The sequence below is a fragment of the Nicrophorus vespilloides genome, unplaced genomic scaffold, assembly GCF_001412225.1.
Source record: "Nicrophorus vespilloides isolate i.1.1-1 unplaced genomic scaffold, Nicve_v1.0, whole genome shotgun sequence".
Lineage (NCBI taxonomy): Eukaryota > Metazoa > Arthropoda > Insecta > Coleoptera > Silphidae > Nicrophorus > Nicrophorus vespilloides.
The window spans coordinates 168496-186742 of NW_017098252.1; the positions used below are offsets into that span (position 1 = coordinate 168496).

Consider the following 18247-nt stretch of genomic DNA (forward strand, 5'->3'; position numbering starts at 1 on the left):
TATCAATATTCGTGTAACAACTTGAGCAATGAAAAATTTAATTCCTTAGTTGAATAAATTTTTAAACATTATAATTCAACTTTTTCGTATATTATAATGAGAAAATGCTTTACTTTTTTAAATATGATATATAAATTATATTTTATAATTCTAGTGGCAAATTTTGGTAAATTTATTCCCTATTCTAAAAATAAAGCATTTTAGTCAAATTTGACAAATAAAGTGTTTTACTTTACGCGAATAAACTAGTGTGGACGCACCTTTAAACTAATAACGGTTGTGCGGTTATACGCAAAGAAAACAAAATGCTCTAAAAATATTATTAATATAAATCTTGGAACCAATCGCGTTTTAATATTTTGTTTTTGTAGTGGTAAAATGGGTTCTTCGATGATAAAAAATGTTATTCCCCCAAGGACTGTGTTATTAGATTCATGTCGGAACATTCTTGCAAGGGTTCTAAATTAGATTTATCATGTCTAAAAACTACAACGCCAACATATAAATATTAAAAAGGTCCTTCGGCGCAAAAGCGATCGATGTCCTGATTTATTCTACAATCTCGGATAAAGCAAAATTGAATATTAAATTATTTTTCTTGCTGCAGACATTTACGTGATTAGTGATTAAATGTAGTCAGTTAAAAGAATTGCAAATTTACTAATAATTATACATTTCATTTTATGTACATCAATAATACTATTCGAAGCATCAATCTCTGGAGAGAGAGACTCTTGTCAGGTGTATTGAGTGTGCTTTTAAGACTTGTGACGAATCCCTTCCGTTTCAGCGAAGTGCTGCTATGAGATGTGGAATATAAATGGGAATCGGACGTCTATCCAAATACTATTCGAAACACGCGATGATGCTTAAATCTGATCGCCACTACTTATTTACTTCAATTTGAACGATCATCAATAAACGAGATATGTTCATTGATTCCGCACAATTAAAATTAATTGATGCGAATGCAATTAAAATATTACATTATTTTAAATCAAATTCAACCAGGTTGTAAATCAAATGCTTTCATTAAATGAACTTACTTTTAAATTACGCAGTATTTCTTCCTGTATATTAATAGAATCCACAGACTTTGAATTTCATTAGAAAACTAATGAACTTACCGGTAAATACATTTATTACTTATAAAAACTTATATTTATTATATCACACAAATATTTTTCATTTCGTTAAATATACCAAAAAAAAAAACATTTATTGGACTTTCTTTTCTGTGCAACTGATTAATGAAGCATTCAATTTGTCAACGATCAATCATTAAAATGATTTATTGTGCATTATATTCATATAGTCAAGTTTCTAATTGGATAATTTGCTGTGCCTTTGTAATGCTGAATAGATGTACGCGTTAAATGTATTAATATTTACGTAAGCACGTACGTTTGCATTCAAACTCGAATGAAAATGATGACTCACGCCAAAACACATATTAAAACACGCCGAATTTATTTATAGTTTTACGTCTTGTGTAATTATCATCCAACTAATTTGAATAAAAATAATAATTTACTTTACAGCAGTATTTTCTAACCCACAATAAACATACACATTTTATTTATATCTAATGAACTTACAGCGTAAATTCTGGCGGTAGAAGATTTCTTTATAAATGATTTTTTTCTTGGAATATTTTTTGTTATAAAATAATTAATATTAAATATTTCTTTATTTTGTATTTATTAATTAACATTATAAGATTTCACATAAATAATTTAGTCTGGCTTCAACCAGTCCGGATTCGCTACAGTTGAAAAACAAATGAATGTGTAATTACGCAAAATAAAGTCTCTTTTTGTGCGGTTAATTTTTCGTAAACGCAAATTAGATAATTCTGATACCAATTATATAATTTGCAAGATTTCCTTGCCATATGTATACTTAAATAGGATTTGTTTATAGCCTGTGAAATTACAATGAGCGTGAACTGAATTCGTTCTTCACGTTGTCCCAATTTGCTCGACCCAACTCAGCTTGTATCATTTGATAAATATGTTCTGACTTTCTGGAAGGCATTATCTCAATAGAATCCTCATTTGTGTCAACCTATAAATAAAACATTTTACATAAGAGCTGTATAAAAATAGTTAAAAGTATTCGACTTACCAGTAAAATCCAGTGAATTGAATTTAAATATTCCACCATAGTTGAAAATCCGAATTGTTTGAAGGGTATGTCAACACCGACCAATTCCAAAAAGTCTTGCACTAATCCAGTTATGGAAAAATCTGCCGAAGTAGAGTTCAATACTGAACGGATAATTCTTTCACATTCTTTCGGATACTAATAAACAAACAAAAAAATGCATAATAGTATTTACTTACAACATAATATTATACAAATCCGTAGTAATAACTTATGTAGCATTTGATAAGAAATACATGTTATTATTACCATTTTATTAGATGAATCAAAAGAAATATTTGTAGTGTGAAGTAGCCTGATGTTACTCTATGAATAGTTGTTTCAAAACTGTTATTTTTTCAGTGCTTAGAAATAGAAAATAATTTAATTTATTACCTTTCATACATTTGTATTAGATTCAATTTCTAGGTAAAAAATTATCGCTCAGGTAATTTTTTTTGTTAATTATAATTTAAACGATTAGCATTTTTTTTTAATATTTTATATATACGTACACAAGTAATAAATATAATTAATAAATAGAAAAAACAAAGCAATTTGGTTCTTGTATTTTTTTTATATATTTATTAAACTCACAAAAATGTGATATGTAAACAATCATACTCAATACTTCTCACAATTAGTCGCTATTTTATGTTATGTTAAATTCCTTATTACTGACTGAATACATTTTTAAAAATAGATTAAAATAAACAAAATACTTACTTACAAATTCAATGTAGACATCACAATTATTTAATAAAAAACGACAAAAGATATAAATGCAATAAAACAGATAGTACATCTTCCAAAAACATTATATTTTATTAAAGAAATTATCAATTTTTATTTGGACAGTTAATTTTTTATCACTATATATCTCCTTGTAACAAGTTAGAGTTTTTAGAATTTTGTTCGTAAGTCCAAGAGTTCGTACAGGGGATACCTGTACAGTGGAACCTCACTTAACGAGCATCTCACATAACGAGCATTTCGCTTAACGAGCAAAATAAATTGTAAAAAAATGACTCTCTTATATAGTCCATTAAAATTATGTGTGACCTATAACTTTTTGATAATTAAACTAGAATATGGTGCTCTAAATATAGTGAGTTTTGAACTAATATTTCGTAATTAGCGTTATGAAGGTAAAATATACGTTTCAAATTATATTTCTAACTATCACAGTATCATCACTTTATTAATCCATATGAAGATTTTCAATTTTGATAAATTAAATTTTCCTCTCATTTTATTTATAATAAACAGTAAAATTGATTTAAAACTGTCATTATTATATTAGAATGAACCAAATTTCGTATAAAAAATTAATATATTTTGTTTACATTTTTTTATTTTTATTATGGTGATATTATTCAAAAATATTCATTAAATTTAATTATAATTAAACATTTAAAAGTTTAGATTTTTCTTTTTATTGTAAAAATAACATTCTTTACAAAACATTTAAATTACCAACTGAATTATTATTGTATTTCGATGAAAAATCCATTATATACGTTAATCAATATAAAATAAATAAGAATTAATAAATAAGAAACTGATTTCGAATTATATAAAAGATTTATTATTTTCCTTGTGGTAAATCATCAAATAATATTTAACAAATAATAACGAAGAGAATAGACTGTTTTAAAATAATATAATATTGTATTAGACGTATTTAGAAAGCAGGTTCCAATAGTAGTTGAAAGTATGAATAAAACTATTCAGTTACAATTTACATATTATTATTATTTTTGTGAATTGAATAGTTTCAACTTTCGTAGTAATTTTAAAACAAATTTATTTATAACAGTAAATGATTCGAAATCCCACAATTTCGATTTACATAAAAGATTCGGAACCTGTTTTCCGGGCGAAATTACATTATACATAAGTAATAAATTTGCAAACTCTCGATAAATTTTATTTAAAACAGAATACTTAAAATTATATATTTCTTACAATGTATATAATTACAGTAGGTACAATATATAAATATGAAAACAGTTAAATTATATATAAAAAAGATATTTCTTTAGGATAACAGTTTCCTAATTAACTATTTACTATTTCAGATAATTGCATAGTAAAAAATAAAATAAAAATTGGAAAGTTCTTTATGCAATAGAAATGTACACTTCCTTATAATACAATGTACTCTCGCAACTGCGTTACAGTATCGGCATCAATTTGCTGCAGTAGTTGCTCATAGTGTGCTTGACCCAATTGATTTCTAAGGATATAAATCTAAAAAAAAAAAAGTTTAATGGGATGAGTTTTATGTACGGGATTAAAGATAAACTTACTTGTGATTGTAGGTAGTCCTTAAGAACTATAGTGTGAACGGGATCCACCACAATGAGCTGCTTCTTTCTTTGGTCGTGCTCGGTATCATAGTAACTATCAGAATCTTCGTGGAAGTGGCTGGGACTCTGACCTTCGGACAGCACCAAAGAGTCCATATTAATGCTACTTTCATCAGTCTTCATTACATCATTGAGAGCCTCCAGTATGTTCACCATGATACCGCGAAACCGTCTCAAAACCGATTGACTTTGAGTAGTCAGCAAATTCGTTAAGGCTAAACCTAGGAGTTTCCTGTGCTCTATCTGCGAGACGTTCGGCATCTTCTTCACCCACACATCGAGTATCTTACTCAGAATGTTCTCCTCGTTGTCGTAGTTCCGATGCGCCAAATCCCTTAAGGTTTGTGTGAAGACTTCGTGGGTGGCCAGTAAAACCCTACTTACTACACACAAATACATTGAGAGCACTGTCGGCAGTTCGTCAGTTTGATAGATGTTTCTAAAACAAAGCAATATATTAATAGCGGCGTCGGCTTTGCGAAGTTCAAATCTACCTATATACGGGCTTCGCACTTACAGATCGTTATTTAAATGCAATCAAAAGTATAATCTTAAATTTCTATTACCGACTCAAACGTAATTTATAAATTTTTCAATCGGTCCTCGTGATACAACCAAGTTATGTTCCGTATATCGTAAGCCCGTTACTGGTTGTAGAGTACCTTAGGAATAAAATCTATTTAAAGCTTACATTCGATACTCCGATACACAGGGTGGATTTAAAATGTGTACACAAACTTTGCCCATATTTCCAAATGGTCAAATCTGTGAAAACTATATCATTTCGAAAAATATATTTTTAACCACATTTAATGTGCACATTGTAGATGCGCTCTGTGTAATAAGTTATTTGAAAACATCAATAGATTTTTTCCAACATTTGAGATGGTTTTATGATAAAATGGTTGAAAACTTCTAATAGTTAACTTACTCGAAAATCTTAGGCAAAATTAATTTGACCGTCTCGCATCCTTTCATTGGAGATGCCCTTATAAAGGTTTCCATAAGTCCTACCACCATAACGATACCCTCCGTTCTCATATCGCTAAGGATTGAATTACATACAGTAACTATTTGTCTGCCCTGTGTTTCCATAACAACATCAGGGGATAAGAGAACATGGGCAAGAGTGACCAACAAACACCATCTGAGATTTTCCGAATTATATTCTAGACAATAGAAAAAAAAATCGTTAGAATGTTTTAAGCAATGAGCAAGTAGACCTTACCTATTAAAGTCGGCATATTGTTAAACAGCTGCACTAATTCATTGGTCATCGTGGTGGAATTTTCTAACACGGTTAACCACAATTCCAAGCAGTCTTCGAGTAGGTATACTATGGCACTTTGGGTGGTATCCGTTCCCAATTGGATAACGGGCAAAAGGAAAGGGTTTAATTCGGCGCTGACCTTACCCAGTGCTTTGACTAATTGCACTAGCGTAGCTACAATTGCGCACCTGAGCATATTGTGTTCCTCAGATTCGCGCCACAGCAATGGTAAATAATGGATGAGACCATCAGTGTGCGGAGAAACAGTTTGACCGACACGTTCAACAAGTAACGTCATTACATTCAGTACGTGCATCTAAAATTTCGATAGTAAATAAAATCATGTTACAATAATACAATTGTAAATAATACCTTAGTTTCGCCTTCTTGAGCCTCGTGCAGCAACGTGAACAGTAAATTAAAAAGTGAGTCCAAATAAGGTTTAAATTGATCCGAATTAAATTCGAAGTCATCAATTGCATGTCTTAAAGCCGTTGACGCTGTCAACCGTACGGCCATATCCTCTTCAGGGTTCAACAAGTTGGCCACGCAAGAATACAAGGCCGGGCGCAGTTCTGGTGATAATTTAATGCCTGTCCAGCTACCAATCAGCCAAGATACTCTCCTCCTAATTACCCTATAGTTATTGTGTTTAATTTTTAATTCTTGCGTTAACGTGTTTGTAAACCATTGATCAAAATCAACCTAAAATCAAATTTCGTTACAGTTCATTGTGATAGGTTGAAGTGACTAGTAACATACCTCATCATACATATCAAAGGCAGCCAAACCGACGGCATTATACACAGCATCCTTCCTCAGGATTCCCTGCAAATCCTCAGGTGAAACAATTACATGTGTTTCACGTATCATTTCCAGTAAGACAGGAGCCAGTGTGTCTCGAAATTCGTGGAATAAGGTCACAAAAACGGTTTCCATACTCGGCTGCAATAAAAAAAAATATATATATATATATTAATATAATTAGATTTTCTGCAAATACTTTTCATTAATTTCATGCGGAAAAAGTATTACATCTTTTTTTAATTGAAGCATGCAAAATATTTAATAATTGAATAGATTAACTTACTCTTAAACTATATTTCCAGCATTCCCCTCCTTCGTCGTTGGCAAAGGTCTCAGGATCCGCGTCCCAAAGTTCCAAATCCTCCTGAGTTAAAATAAAGTAATGGGAAACCAGCTTTTTGCACATTACAGTCAGCGTGTTGGGTTGGAAGAAGTCACTCTTGATTTGGTACGCTTTCAAAGTATCCTGTTCCTTCGTCATCTCTAGAATTTTAGCTGGTCTGTATTGCGGACACAGCAAGATCCCTTTGATCAAATTGAAACATTGAATAGTAAGTCGTTCGAATATGAACTCGGTTCCTTCGGATGTGAAGATGTAAGAGAAGGTAAAGTCTAACGTGGGTTGAATAAATTCTACAAAACTGAGCGGATGCACGTCCAGCACAGAAAGAAGTATTTTAGTGAGGTGGATAATTAACTTTTCGCATGTCTCAACTAAATAAGCTGCTTTCGATGATAACTGCTTTCCTAAAAAATACAGGACATTAAGTAAGTATTACGGAAACGATTTTGGAATATTTGCTATACTTACTGCACATGAGACAAGCGCGCGCCCTATCGAAAACAACTTTCATGAAAGACATACAATTCTGGTTTAAGTGTGGTTTGTAGAATCCATGGACGGTTAACTTCCTTAATATCCTCAATGTTAGTAACGCCTTTTCTAGATTAGAATTAATTGTATCCACGGACGCGTTTTGCATAACGCTATTGATAAAGCACTCGGTGAAGTTATTCCATAAGTTCAAAATAAAAGAGTAAATATTCGAGGTAAATTCTTGAAACAATCTTCGATCACCTAAAATATATTATAAAAAAATGGTTTAATAATTCATAATCAATTATAACGATATTTAAATTAAACAATTATGCAACTACATAAATAATTACATGCTATTGATTCCATACTAAATATCTATTAGATAATGAAATTATCTATAAGATAATGAAAGTTACTGAGTATTATATAAGTAATCTGTAACATTAATGTATCTTAAACAAAATCAATATCTATGCACTCCTACAATATGTGATCAAATAAATGATTAAGTTTTAATTTGCTACTTTTTCAATTATTATTATTATATACAAATAATAGCAACTGTTTGTTTAACTTTTAATTAAATAATCAACTATTAAAATATATTGGCAAATTTAAGTTTTCTAACCTGGTAGCCTTTTTGAAGAAATAGCCTTAACAACATGATGCAATGTGAGTAAAGATCTATGTTGAACAATAGGGTCGGAACTTTCAACAGCCTGAAGGAGCATAGGAAAGAGCTCAGGCCAATCACGGGGGCAGTCCATTCTAGCAACTTTAGAAACAAGCACAGCCAATTGTATAGCAATCTGATTGACAGGCTCTTGGTAATTAGAACCCAATGCTTGCCGTATTGTCCTCTTCTCATCTTCACTTATGGCACTGAAAAGTTATATAAGTTAAAAACCAAAAACTTCACAACATATTGAATCACTTACTTAGGTGCACTTTTCCTCCAGTACCTATCCACTCCAATTTTGAGGTACAATACAGCTATCCATCGGACATTCAAGTCAATTGAGTGGTTCGATAATATATTCTGTAAATTCCACGATAAATTATCCTGTTTTTGAGGTTGTAGGGTTAACTTACATAAAGCATTGAATAAAATCCAGGTTGGATTTCCCATTCTCTAAGTTTGGCTTCTGCAGGTTTCAGTATATCTGCATTTTGGCTGGAAGCCCTTTGGAGGACTTCCAGTACCATTGATTGTGTGGAAACTGGGTCCATAGCAGTCTCTAAAATAAGAGGAGATTTGTGCTTGATGCTTAAAGAGTTTCAATGTAGGACTTACCAAGCGTTTCCACGAAAACTAAGAGGAAAGTCTATTAAAAAAATTAAATAATATTGACATGTGGGTTTGGTTCACTTGACAAACAAAACTGAGGTTATGTTGTGGACGACGACGGAAAACCAAGCAGCATTCTACGATCGTCCGTTTGGTAGGTAAAATTTATCAACTTTGTGAGATATCGAGTCGGAGTTGCACACAAAGTAAGTTATTATCTGCTTGGTCACTTGGAAACGCTCCGTTCCGAAACTCTGTATGCACTGACATCTCCTACCCAGGACGCATTTAAATATATACGAATTTGCAGCAAGTAAATAGTAATCATGAGTAAAAGCAAAACGAAATATGTTTACAACCCTAAACTGTTTACGATTACGGAACCATTAAATATCCAGGAACATTTTAAAGAATTCTCGGATTTGGTTGTAAACGATTTAAAGGAATTCGAGGAGTATCAGGACATCAAAGGCCCTTCCACAGCCAGACTAATTCAAATCTGCAAGTAATGTATTTATTTGTACTATCCAAAAAAATGAAAAAAAATATCACTAAATCAATAAAATTAAGGTAATAAAATTTTCAGCCCTGAAACATTGACGATAGATAATGAAATACCTGTAGAAAGTAATAAGGTAAACATGAATATGGCAGCAACATTTCCCATGTCTTACAACAGTGATTACACCGATTTGCAAATCCTCAAGAGCAAGCAGAAATTTGAAAATAAAACTGTTGATTTACAACCTTTTCCCTATTACGAAAAGGTAAAAATATTGATTTAGTATTAGATAGAATAATAATTGAATTAATAATTTATTTTTAGGAGCTAATGCACAACGAAACTTTAGATTTAAAACCTTATGAAGAGGTGTTATTAACAGTGAAAGTTTATAAATCTCTGAAAATCAAGAACGTCAAAGCTTGTCAATATGAAATTGCAATACTTTCCTGTCACAGTCTACTTGATTTAAAGAATAAAATGCTTTGCAATAGCGATGTTGGTTTTTGCAAGGAAATTCAACATCCAGATGAAACCATTCCAGGCAACGTTAAAGTATACAAAGTAATTTCATTTTAATTTCAGTATTACATATTTTTTTGTTTATTTTAGGAAGAATATCCATCGGGTTTTCTGTTTATCGAAAATTGCTTTTACAATATCACTGATCATTCGAACGCCATCGATTACTCAGAAATAATCCGCGATTGGGCAAGTAAATGTAATATGGTTCAATTTACGACTGCCGTTTTGGAAGAGGTACGTTTATAAATAAATTAAAACGTTTCATTTTTTTATTTTTTGTATTTCAGACAATTATTAAAGATCTGAAGATTATTTTGGGTGCGCCGTACCTATTTCAGCATCAGGGAAATTGCGAACACGTTTTCGTGTTTTCCGATGCGCGGCTTATCAACGGAAAGGATCCGCTTTCTTCGAGCGTTTTTCCATATATTTTATCGGAAAACAAGAAGTACACAAAGTTGTGTTTCATTTGTCAGAAGATTGCTGCAAAATTCGTTGTTACCAATTGTGATAGGCTTCCGCACAAATATAACTTGTTCTGCAAAAATTGTCTTATGTCCTATAATTATTTAAATGGTGAAAAGATTGGTAAATTCAAGTTATACCCGTATTATAATCAATCGCTATTGTACGAACATGCTTTTACAGACTGAATAAATAAATCAATTTAATACTTAATATTTATTGGATTATAAACGTTTACATGATCTATGCTCCGCATTGCATATATTACAAAACATTAAATTACATAATATTCAACACTTTATAATTCGATTATTGTAAAGTAAAATAACAAAGTGTGCTTAAAATATTGAATGCTTAAAAATAACTTTTATATAAAAATATAATTAATGTAGTTGGTGAAAAACAACATAAAGTTTCAGGTCATGGAATGACAGTTTTGTTCTAATAATAATACATCAAAATGATCAATTTTTGAATACAAATTTCATGTTTTATGTAAGATATATGAAACTTGCGTTGGGGTTCAAAATAACAGAAGTATTTGATTTTATTTGTTAGATAAAAAATATTTTTATTAAATATTTACTCATTGAAATAAATTATTTGTATAATTAATCTATTCAAATTGAAAACAAAGTAATATATTTGCTTGCATAGAATAGTATATATATACATGTCAAAAATAATTTATGTACTAGCATTGTTAAATGTATTTGGAAGCGGAACATAAAAATATAAAGATGAGAATAGAAGGAAATAATAGGAATAAAATGAAAGCAAAGCAAATAACAAAGCTACACGGATGGCGGTAGTTGAAAATGTAAATAATTTTAATATGAAAATTAAGATTTATTAAATAATTTTTTAAATTTACATGTAAGGTTGAACTAATTCTAGTGAATCTATTGTAAATACAGTTGTATATTGTACAAAACTTGTTATGTAACTAAATTTTTTTGTAACAATTATTTTAATGACAAAGATAATTTGCGTAAGTAAATAATTTGCCAAACTGTATGATACTTGTGAAGTTACTTGGAAAGTAATTCTGTAAACCACCTTTATATTTGAATTTATTGAAAAATAAATAATAGCAGAAGAAAGATATATCTTCAAATTACATGGAATATATATGTTTGGTCATGTAAACATAATTAGATTTAGAAGTATTGTCTACAGGTCTAAATATATAGATAGCAGCAGCTAAAAAAAATGATAACGATGTCTTTATGATTCATAATACAGTGACCACATAAACTATTTAAAACATACATTCAAAACATATAAATTATAATACACCTTTGAATTATAATTTCAAAAGCGCTTACTATGTCAGAGACTTATTTAATTCATTTTCGAAAACATTATCTAGTCTCAGGTTTTGTACCTCAATAATAGTGTTAGAGAGTTTTACAACACAGAGGTAACACGAATCTAGCCAGGGTTACTGAGAAAAGAAGAATAAAAAGTGATATAATGCATGATTACTATAGGCAAAAGGCTGTACATATTAATACAATGTTTGCATATATAATGATTCCATGTACACATTATGAGATAATCACCAATTTGTTAATGTTGGAGATACTACCGATATGTAACAGGGCCCAGCTAATTGTAGAGGAATTTCCGGATAAAAGCTCATTATTGTAGGAAGTAGAAGAAGAGAGAAATATGCTTAATATATAGTTATATATATATATAAAAAAAAGTATTAATAAATATATAAAATTAGATTACAAGCAATTTAAAAAAAGTTTTTTTTATTTAATAAAATATAAACGTAATATTATAGAACTATAAATTAACGGAGACCCATTGAATCAGTTGCTTAGGGTGGACGTCTAGTCGCTGATGGTTGGATGTGCTGGCTTTTCTGATCACTTCTTTTACTATCTTGGCAGTAGCGGATTAAGCACTTGAGAGGCCACAGGTGCAATTAAATTTTGACGAAATTATCAAATTTCTGAATGACCGAATTAAGGTTGTCGTGGGCGCATTTTAAGATTTGAGGCCCCCTTGATTAAGGAGACCGCCTGTGCACTGTAGCTTGGTAACGATAAACAAATGAATTTCTTCGTTTGTGGAATTCCATGTTGAAATTAATGATGAGCCTTAATATCTTCGATTTTTACTTCTGAATTACATCTATTGTCGAGTTACATACATACATTATATATAGTACCTTATTGTCTATGGCAGTGATTCTCAACCACTGTGCCGTAAATTCTTAAAGTGTTAAATTTTAGAAATGTATATAGTAAACAATATAATGTACAGTGTATTATAGGTAAGTAAACAACTTGTAAAATTATCCGCGACAAGAAAAAAGGTTGAGAATCACTGGTCTATGGATATCTCAGACTTCTTAAAAAATCGGTTTTCTAATCTCAAGATTTCTACAAAACCGGTTTTCGAATTTTCACAAAAAAAAAATATAAAAAAGGATTTTTACAACTTAATAATAATAAAATAATATTTATTGAAACAGAAAATTACAAAATAGAAAACTCAATGCAATAATACAAATATCATAAATCATACAGACTTTTACAACTATTTTACAAGTTTCTATTGCTCACACGGATTTATTGTGCATACAAAATTTCCAAAAATAGAAAAAACTCTCACTTGTCACCAAGCTGGGTTTAATCGTGTTTAGATTATTAAATAATGAACTAAATCATTCGATCTTCTCTTTGTACTATAATACTAAAAGTTCCTTTTTTAGTAGGTTGGGGCAGAAAAAAGTCATATCTTCAGATTCTTGAAGATATTTATCAATTGATTTTTTAAAAGCAAGCTATGATTCGTTTTTCCATCTTCGCAGCTTTTTTCATCATTGTAGTCATTTTCTATTTAATAATTTGGTTACAATCTTGGTAATAAAACTTAACGATCTCACTTTTTAAAGGTAGTGAAAGAAAGTCTTTGTCGAAACTTTCTGTGGATTTTACAAAATAACTAAAAACCTTACTAGACTAAAATCTTAGTACTAAATTCAGTTACAATTTTTGTCAAATGTGTTAACATTTTTATATTTTTAATTAAATAATTAAAATAATTCATTCATTTTTATATTTTATGTCTATACAAAACCGGTATTTTAGATGGTAAAACCCGGTTTTCGAATTACATAAATTTCCCCAAAAAAACGGTTTTAAAAACCGACAAACCCTAGACATCAGGAATTGGAATAGGTTATATGTGGGACACTTGAATTTTGGATTTCCCTTTAAAATCTTCTTATATTTTAAAAATAGGTCGTTCATAAAGTTACGATCTACTTCAAAAGTGAGTGACAGAATGAGAGTTTTATTTTTTTAAATACATAATTAGAAAATGCTATTTAAATATTATGTTGCAACACTGTGCTTTACAAGAGATGATGTTTAATAAATCGCCGATTACTTAGCATTATTGTGTGACTCCCATGCACTAATAAGGAGACTTAAGCGTGAATCACTAAGTATCGTGAGATAGCGCATTTTGTGAGAATGAAATACTATGTATACAAATATTTACATTGATTAATTAATTAATATTAAATATTACGTGATTCCATTAACAAATTATATATTAATCAGTGCTTAATTTATAGAATAATTAATGAGTTAAATTAGTTTTAAGCATTTTGGAATCTAAAAACATCAATTTTATGATTAAAATTTAATTATTGTAAATATATATGTAATAAATTATGTTTATTATTACTAATTAAATATATTTAATGAAAAAGGGAATCAGTTACTTTACATATGTAACAATTCACATTATTATAATTAAAAATATTCATATTAATTATAAATAATGTTCGAACTATGTAGTATATAAATCAATAATTATAATTAACACTAATTAACTATTATTTAAGTTGGATTGGAAAGAATTATTAAAATATTTCATGTGATTAAAATTGAAATATTTTGGCTGAAGGTTTTTTTTTGGTTGTCTTCTATAAACAATGTTAATTAACTATATAGACTAGGTTATGTAAATATTGTATTAATTAGGTCAGGATTACATAAGCTTGCAAATAATTTCAGTATAAAATAAAAAAATGTAATATAAAATTGTAGGTAAATAAAAAAAGTAAATTTCACTTATTAACTAATTTATAAGATAATTATAACTTAATATTTGTGGTTTTACAAATAATATACAATATTTGTAAGTGAAGTTGTGAATCTTTCCAATGAGCTATACTTACAATTCAAAGACGGCTGTGCAGTACATCAACGCAATATAAATGCGAAAGAAAATGAGCACAGAAAATAAATCATCAATGTAAGTGAATTTTAAGGCAACCACTTGCATCGCGACCGTCGCAGGCGATGATGTAACCGTCCATTAAGTAACTCTCCGCGTTATATCTCGATGCAGGATGCATTTCGCGGATTCATTTTGTAATCCGAACAAGCTCCGTCTTAAGTGTTCTACGCGTTATGCTAATTGCAAAGAACAAGAATAAAGTGTATTAAAGCCATAACGCCAATTAGCCGAGGATGCATGTTGACAATCATTATATAATTTCCATTTAGAATTCCTCTTGGGCGCCTGTCGGCAGCGTCAAGGTGCTGCGTGCGTGAAGATGCCTCCGCGTAACGCAAATTCAATTGCTTAATATCGCGCATTATCTCATTGTCGTTAATCTTCGGAATTGTGCGGTGGCGCATATTTTTCTGAAACTGTCATTTCCAAGTTTAAATCCGAGCAAAAAAGAAACAGCTTCGAAAATAGTGCAAATGCATTTATTTGAAATGAATAAAAATGTCCTAAAATTCATTTTGATCTCAAAAAAATCTTCATTTTTATAAATTCGATATGTAATTTAACCCTTTAATTATAACTGTTTTCAATAGACGACGAAACGTTATGTAAAGGACTGTTACAAAATTAATGGCACAAGAAATATAAATGTTCAAATTATTCATAATTTTGATTTAAATTTTCTTTTTTCAATATGTTTATGATGATAATTACAAAGTTTTGAAATGTAATGTAATTCACAATATATAAAATTTTGTAATTATTATTTTTATCGCGAATAATTATATTCGCAGAAAAACCAATGCAAACCACACTTCAGACTTGAATCAAACTTCCGTGACACACCTAAATCATGATTTGATATGTACACTTAGGGTCTATATCGAAAGCCCATTGTACACATTTTCGATAGTCGGGATTTCGAACGTCGGGTTTTTGATTGACGGGATTTCGGTTGTCGGCATTTCGACTGCCACCGGTACACTTATATTGCTTCGATCCTGGAAAATAATGTAATTACAAAATTTCGCGGCATATCAAATATGTTATTATGAAAAGACACAATAACTGAAAATTGCAAGGAATATTCCTAATAGTAAGTTTTTAATATCGAAATTGAACGTATATTTATGTCTATGTATTCTATTTACAAGTGAAACAAGAATTCTTCTTTTATTTGTTTAATTTTTAAAATGAAAAAGTAATGAATAAAAGAATATTGTTAAGTGAATTTTAATTGAATATGATTAAATAGGTAAAAAGTCGTATATTCAATTGTTCTTAGTAGCGATTTTTTTTAACAATTGGAATTAAAATTATCCATTTATTTATTGTGCGATTTTTATGATTATTCATACAAACGTTTATTTTGATTGAAAAATTATTTTTTGAAAAAAAAAAACTATATTTAATAGTATTTAATTGTACGTATTTTGATCGAACTTAATGTAGTATACAAAATATTAAAAAAAAATAAAATGTAAAGAAACACAGAAACAATTGAATGAGTGTAGAGGATACAAAGACGTACTGAAAAACGCACGAGAAACATATGTAATCTGATTATCAGAATTACGTGTGCAATGATGATATGTATCTAAACTCTTTAAGGTCTCATACTTACGCCCACGATTCGTGTAAACGCGATGATGCTGTTTTCGATGTTTACTTTTTTTTTGTTCTTCTCTTCATTTCGTGTTATCCCCTTCCATTTCATCGCTACATCTTTCGAAAGAGTCTACGGCGAAAAAGATTATATATTGCTGCCCGGCCACAGATTACAAGTGGACCTGTAATCATGGCACGAAGTGCCGAAAGAACTCCTTTTGTTTTCGTATCATGACTTAATATGGTTTTACTTTTACATAATTTAGTCATAATGTGAACGTTATGCTCTTATTTTATCTTCATAGATGAGAATTTGTTAATAGCTTTAATTCCATGTTTGGATGATAAAAAAAACATAATATATTTAAACTTAAATTAATTACACAACGATGATTTATTTTTGATATTTTATTTGTTGCTAGAATCTGTTGCAAGAGTCTAAATGGCAATGTGAATATACCACATATAATAATATATAATAGAATGTAAAGGTAAAAGGTAATAGATTATTATTAACTAATAAAACTTTTCACATAAGTAATTATAAAAATATGATTATCTTAATATAAAAATGATTATACGTGACATTAGATATACATTTTGGTTAGTGTTATCAACTATTGTTTATAATTATCACAAAAACGGTCTTAGCCTATGGGTTGTAATGACAAAGCTTCAATTTTTTTGCAATTACAAGCAAATATAATATTGTTTGATGTGCGACACAATAATGGAAAACGCTGGTAAACAGGTCACTTAATGCAATGTACAATATTTTAAAATTTACAATAATGTTTAGTTACAATCTTTTGACAGAAGTAAAAATATTTATACTACTTACAACACTTGTAATTTGAGAACGCTTACTATGTATTTCAATTCAGTTCTAATTATTTTCAAGCATTATCTATAATGTGTTTTGACTTAAATAAAATTGAAATATGATTCCAAGGTCCAACGTGTGTACATTCGTATGCACACTTTGCGTTGTATGTAAGAAAATCGTGTCTCTAAAAATACCGAAATGCACATACAGTAAGACTTGGTTTAGCGATTCCTCGATTAAAGCTCGTTCGATATAACGTGGTCTACTTGAAACATACAAAGACACTAAAATTACATCTATGTTTATATATATGCTTATGTGACTACGTTTAACCCAGTGATAAACTTTATTTATATAAGAATGGACAGAAAGTGAAAAGAACCAATATATTTTTATTGTAAATATTTATAAGAGTTCATCATCCAATTAATGCCCATTGGCATTTTTTGTATACATTATGTTTATTATATTTATTTTATTGATTAATGACAATAATTAAATCTATTTTTAGTTTTATTATTTTTTAACTCTTTGAAGCATTGGGATTACTAAAATCCCACCTATTATTTTGACAATTTCTGCATGGTGGGACTGCAGTGAAGGCAAAAACTTTTCTGCATTTTCAAAAATAGACAAAAACGTCGTTAATATTAAAATCACGTTACTGAAACATCGAACAACGGTAAATAAACATGAAATGGGAAACAAAAGGGAAATTTCTTTCTATTTACATAATGTTAATAAAAAATAATAAAATTATTAAAAGTTTTAGAATTTAATTTGTTTTTTAAATCTTTATATCTTACCTAGTATTTATAAACAAGAGAATTTAATACCAGTAGTATAGTAAAGAAAACAAGAAAAGAATGGTCAGAAAAATTTTCCAAAATAATTTGTTCGAAAGTAATTTTGATCGAAATAACTATTTTTTCGAATGGACACGATTTGTAAGCAATGCAGGAATCAATGTAACAAATTGGACTGAAAATAGAGAAGAAGAGAACGCGTTTTCCAATTTTCATGATTCAGATCAATGTTCAACTGTTCAAAGAAAAAATAGTATAGAACTAAAATAATAAATTTGATCGTCGCGTGAATTTTTTGGATGCATGTTTAGTCAATTCTGATATAATTTATAAACAATTAGGCAATATTTTTTCTACTTTATTTCAGTTAACTGTCTTTCCTGTATAATTAGACAACTACAGTTCCACCTTCTAACAATAAAGTTAAAAGAAAAAAAGTTAACAATACTTTCACGTATAGCCTTTTGGAATGTTATATACTGATAATCTTAATTTTTATGTGCTTCAAAAAGTTAATTTAAATAATCTTATTTTAAGAACATTT

General features: G+C 29.4%; 2 protein-coding genes across 5 annotated transcripts; one reads left to right on the forward strand and one right to left on the reverse strand.

Moving 5' to 3' along the window:
- Window positions 1-4153: 4153 nt before the first annotated feature.
- Window positions 4154-8797, reverse strand: LOC108562014 (importin-11). 2 transcript variants are annotated; one of them, XM_017920184.1, is made up of 12 exons: window positions 8709-8797; window positions 8507-8652; window positions 8353-8453; window positions 8043-8296; window positions 7406-7672; window positions 6878-7341; window positions 6550-6732; window positions 6160-6492; window positions 5746-6103; window positions 5449-5686; window positions 4458-4956; window positions 4154-4398 (listed from the first exon to the last, which is right to left on the reverse strand). In XM_017920184.1, exons 2-12 carry the CDS (start codon window positions 8642-8644, stop codon window positions 4294-4296), a joined length of 2940 nt encoding a protein of 979 aa, XP_017775673.1. In that variant the 5' UTR covers window positions 8645-8652; window positions 8709-8797; the 3' UTR covers window positions 4154-4293. The 2 variants fall into 2 exon arrangements, 1 of the variants encoding a protein (XP_017775673.1); XR_001891040.1 differs by lacking the exon at window positions 4154-4398 and adding an exon at window positions 5012-5179 and having other exon boundaries at window positions 4902-4956.
- LOC108562015 (snRNA-activating protein complex subunit 3) lies at window positions 8778-10392 on the forward strand. Of its 3 annotated transcripts, none has more exons than XM_017920188.1 (6): window positions 8778-8856; window positions 9013-9207; window positions 9289-9469; window positions 9529-9759; window positions 9817-9963; window positions 10017-10392. In XM_017920188.1, exons 2-6 carry the CDS (start codon window positions 9029-9031, stop codon window positions 10380-10382), a joined length of 1104 nt encoding a protein of 367 aa, XP_017775677.1. In that variant the 5' UTR covers window positions 8778-8856; window positions 9013-9028; the 3' UTR covers window positions 10383-10392. The 3 variants fall into 3 exon arrangements, with proteins under 3 accessions (XP_017775677.1, XP_017775675.1, XP_017775674.1); XM_017920186.1 differs by having other exon boundaries at window positions 8830-8908; XM_017920185.1 differs by lacking the exon at window positions 8778-8856 and adding an exon at window positions 8868-8958.
- The last annotated feature ends 7855 nt before the right edge of the window (window positions 10393-18247 follow it).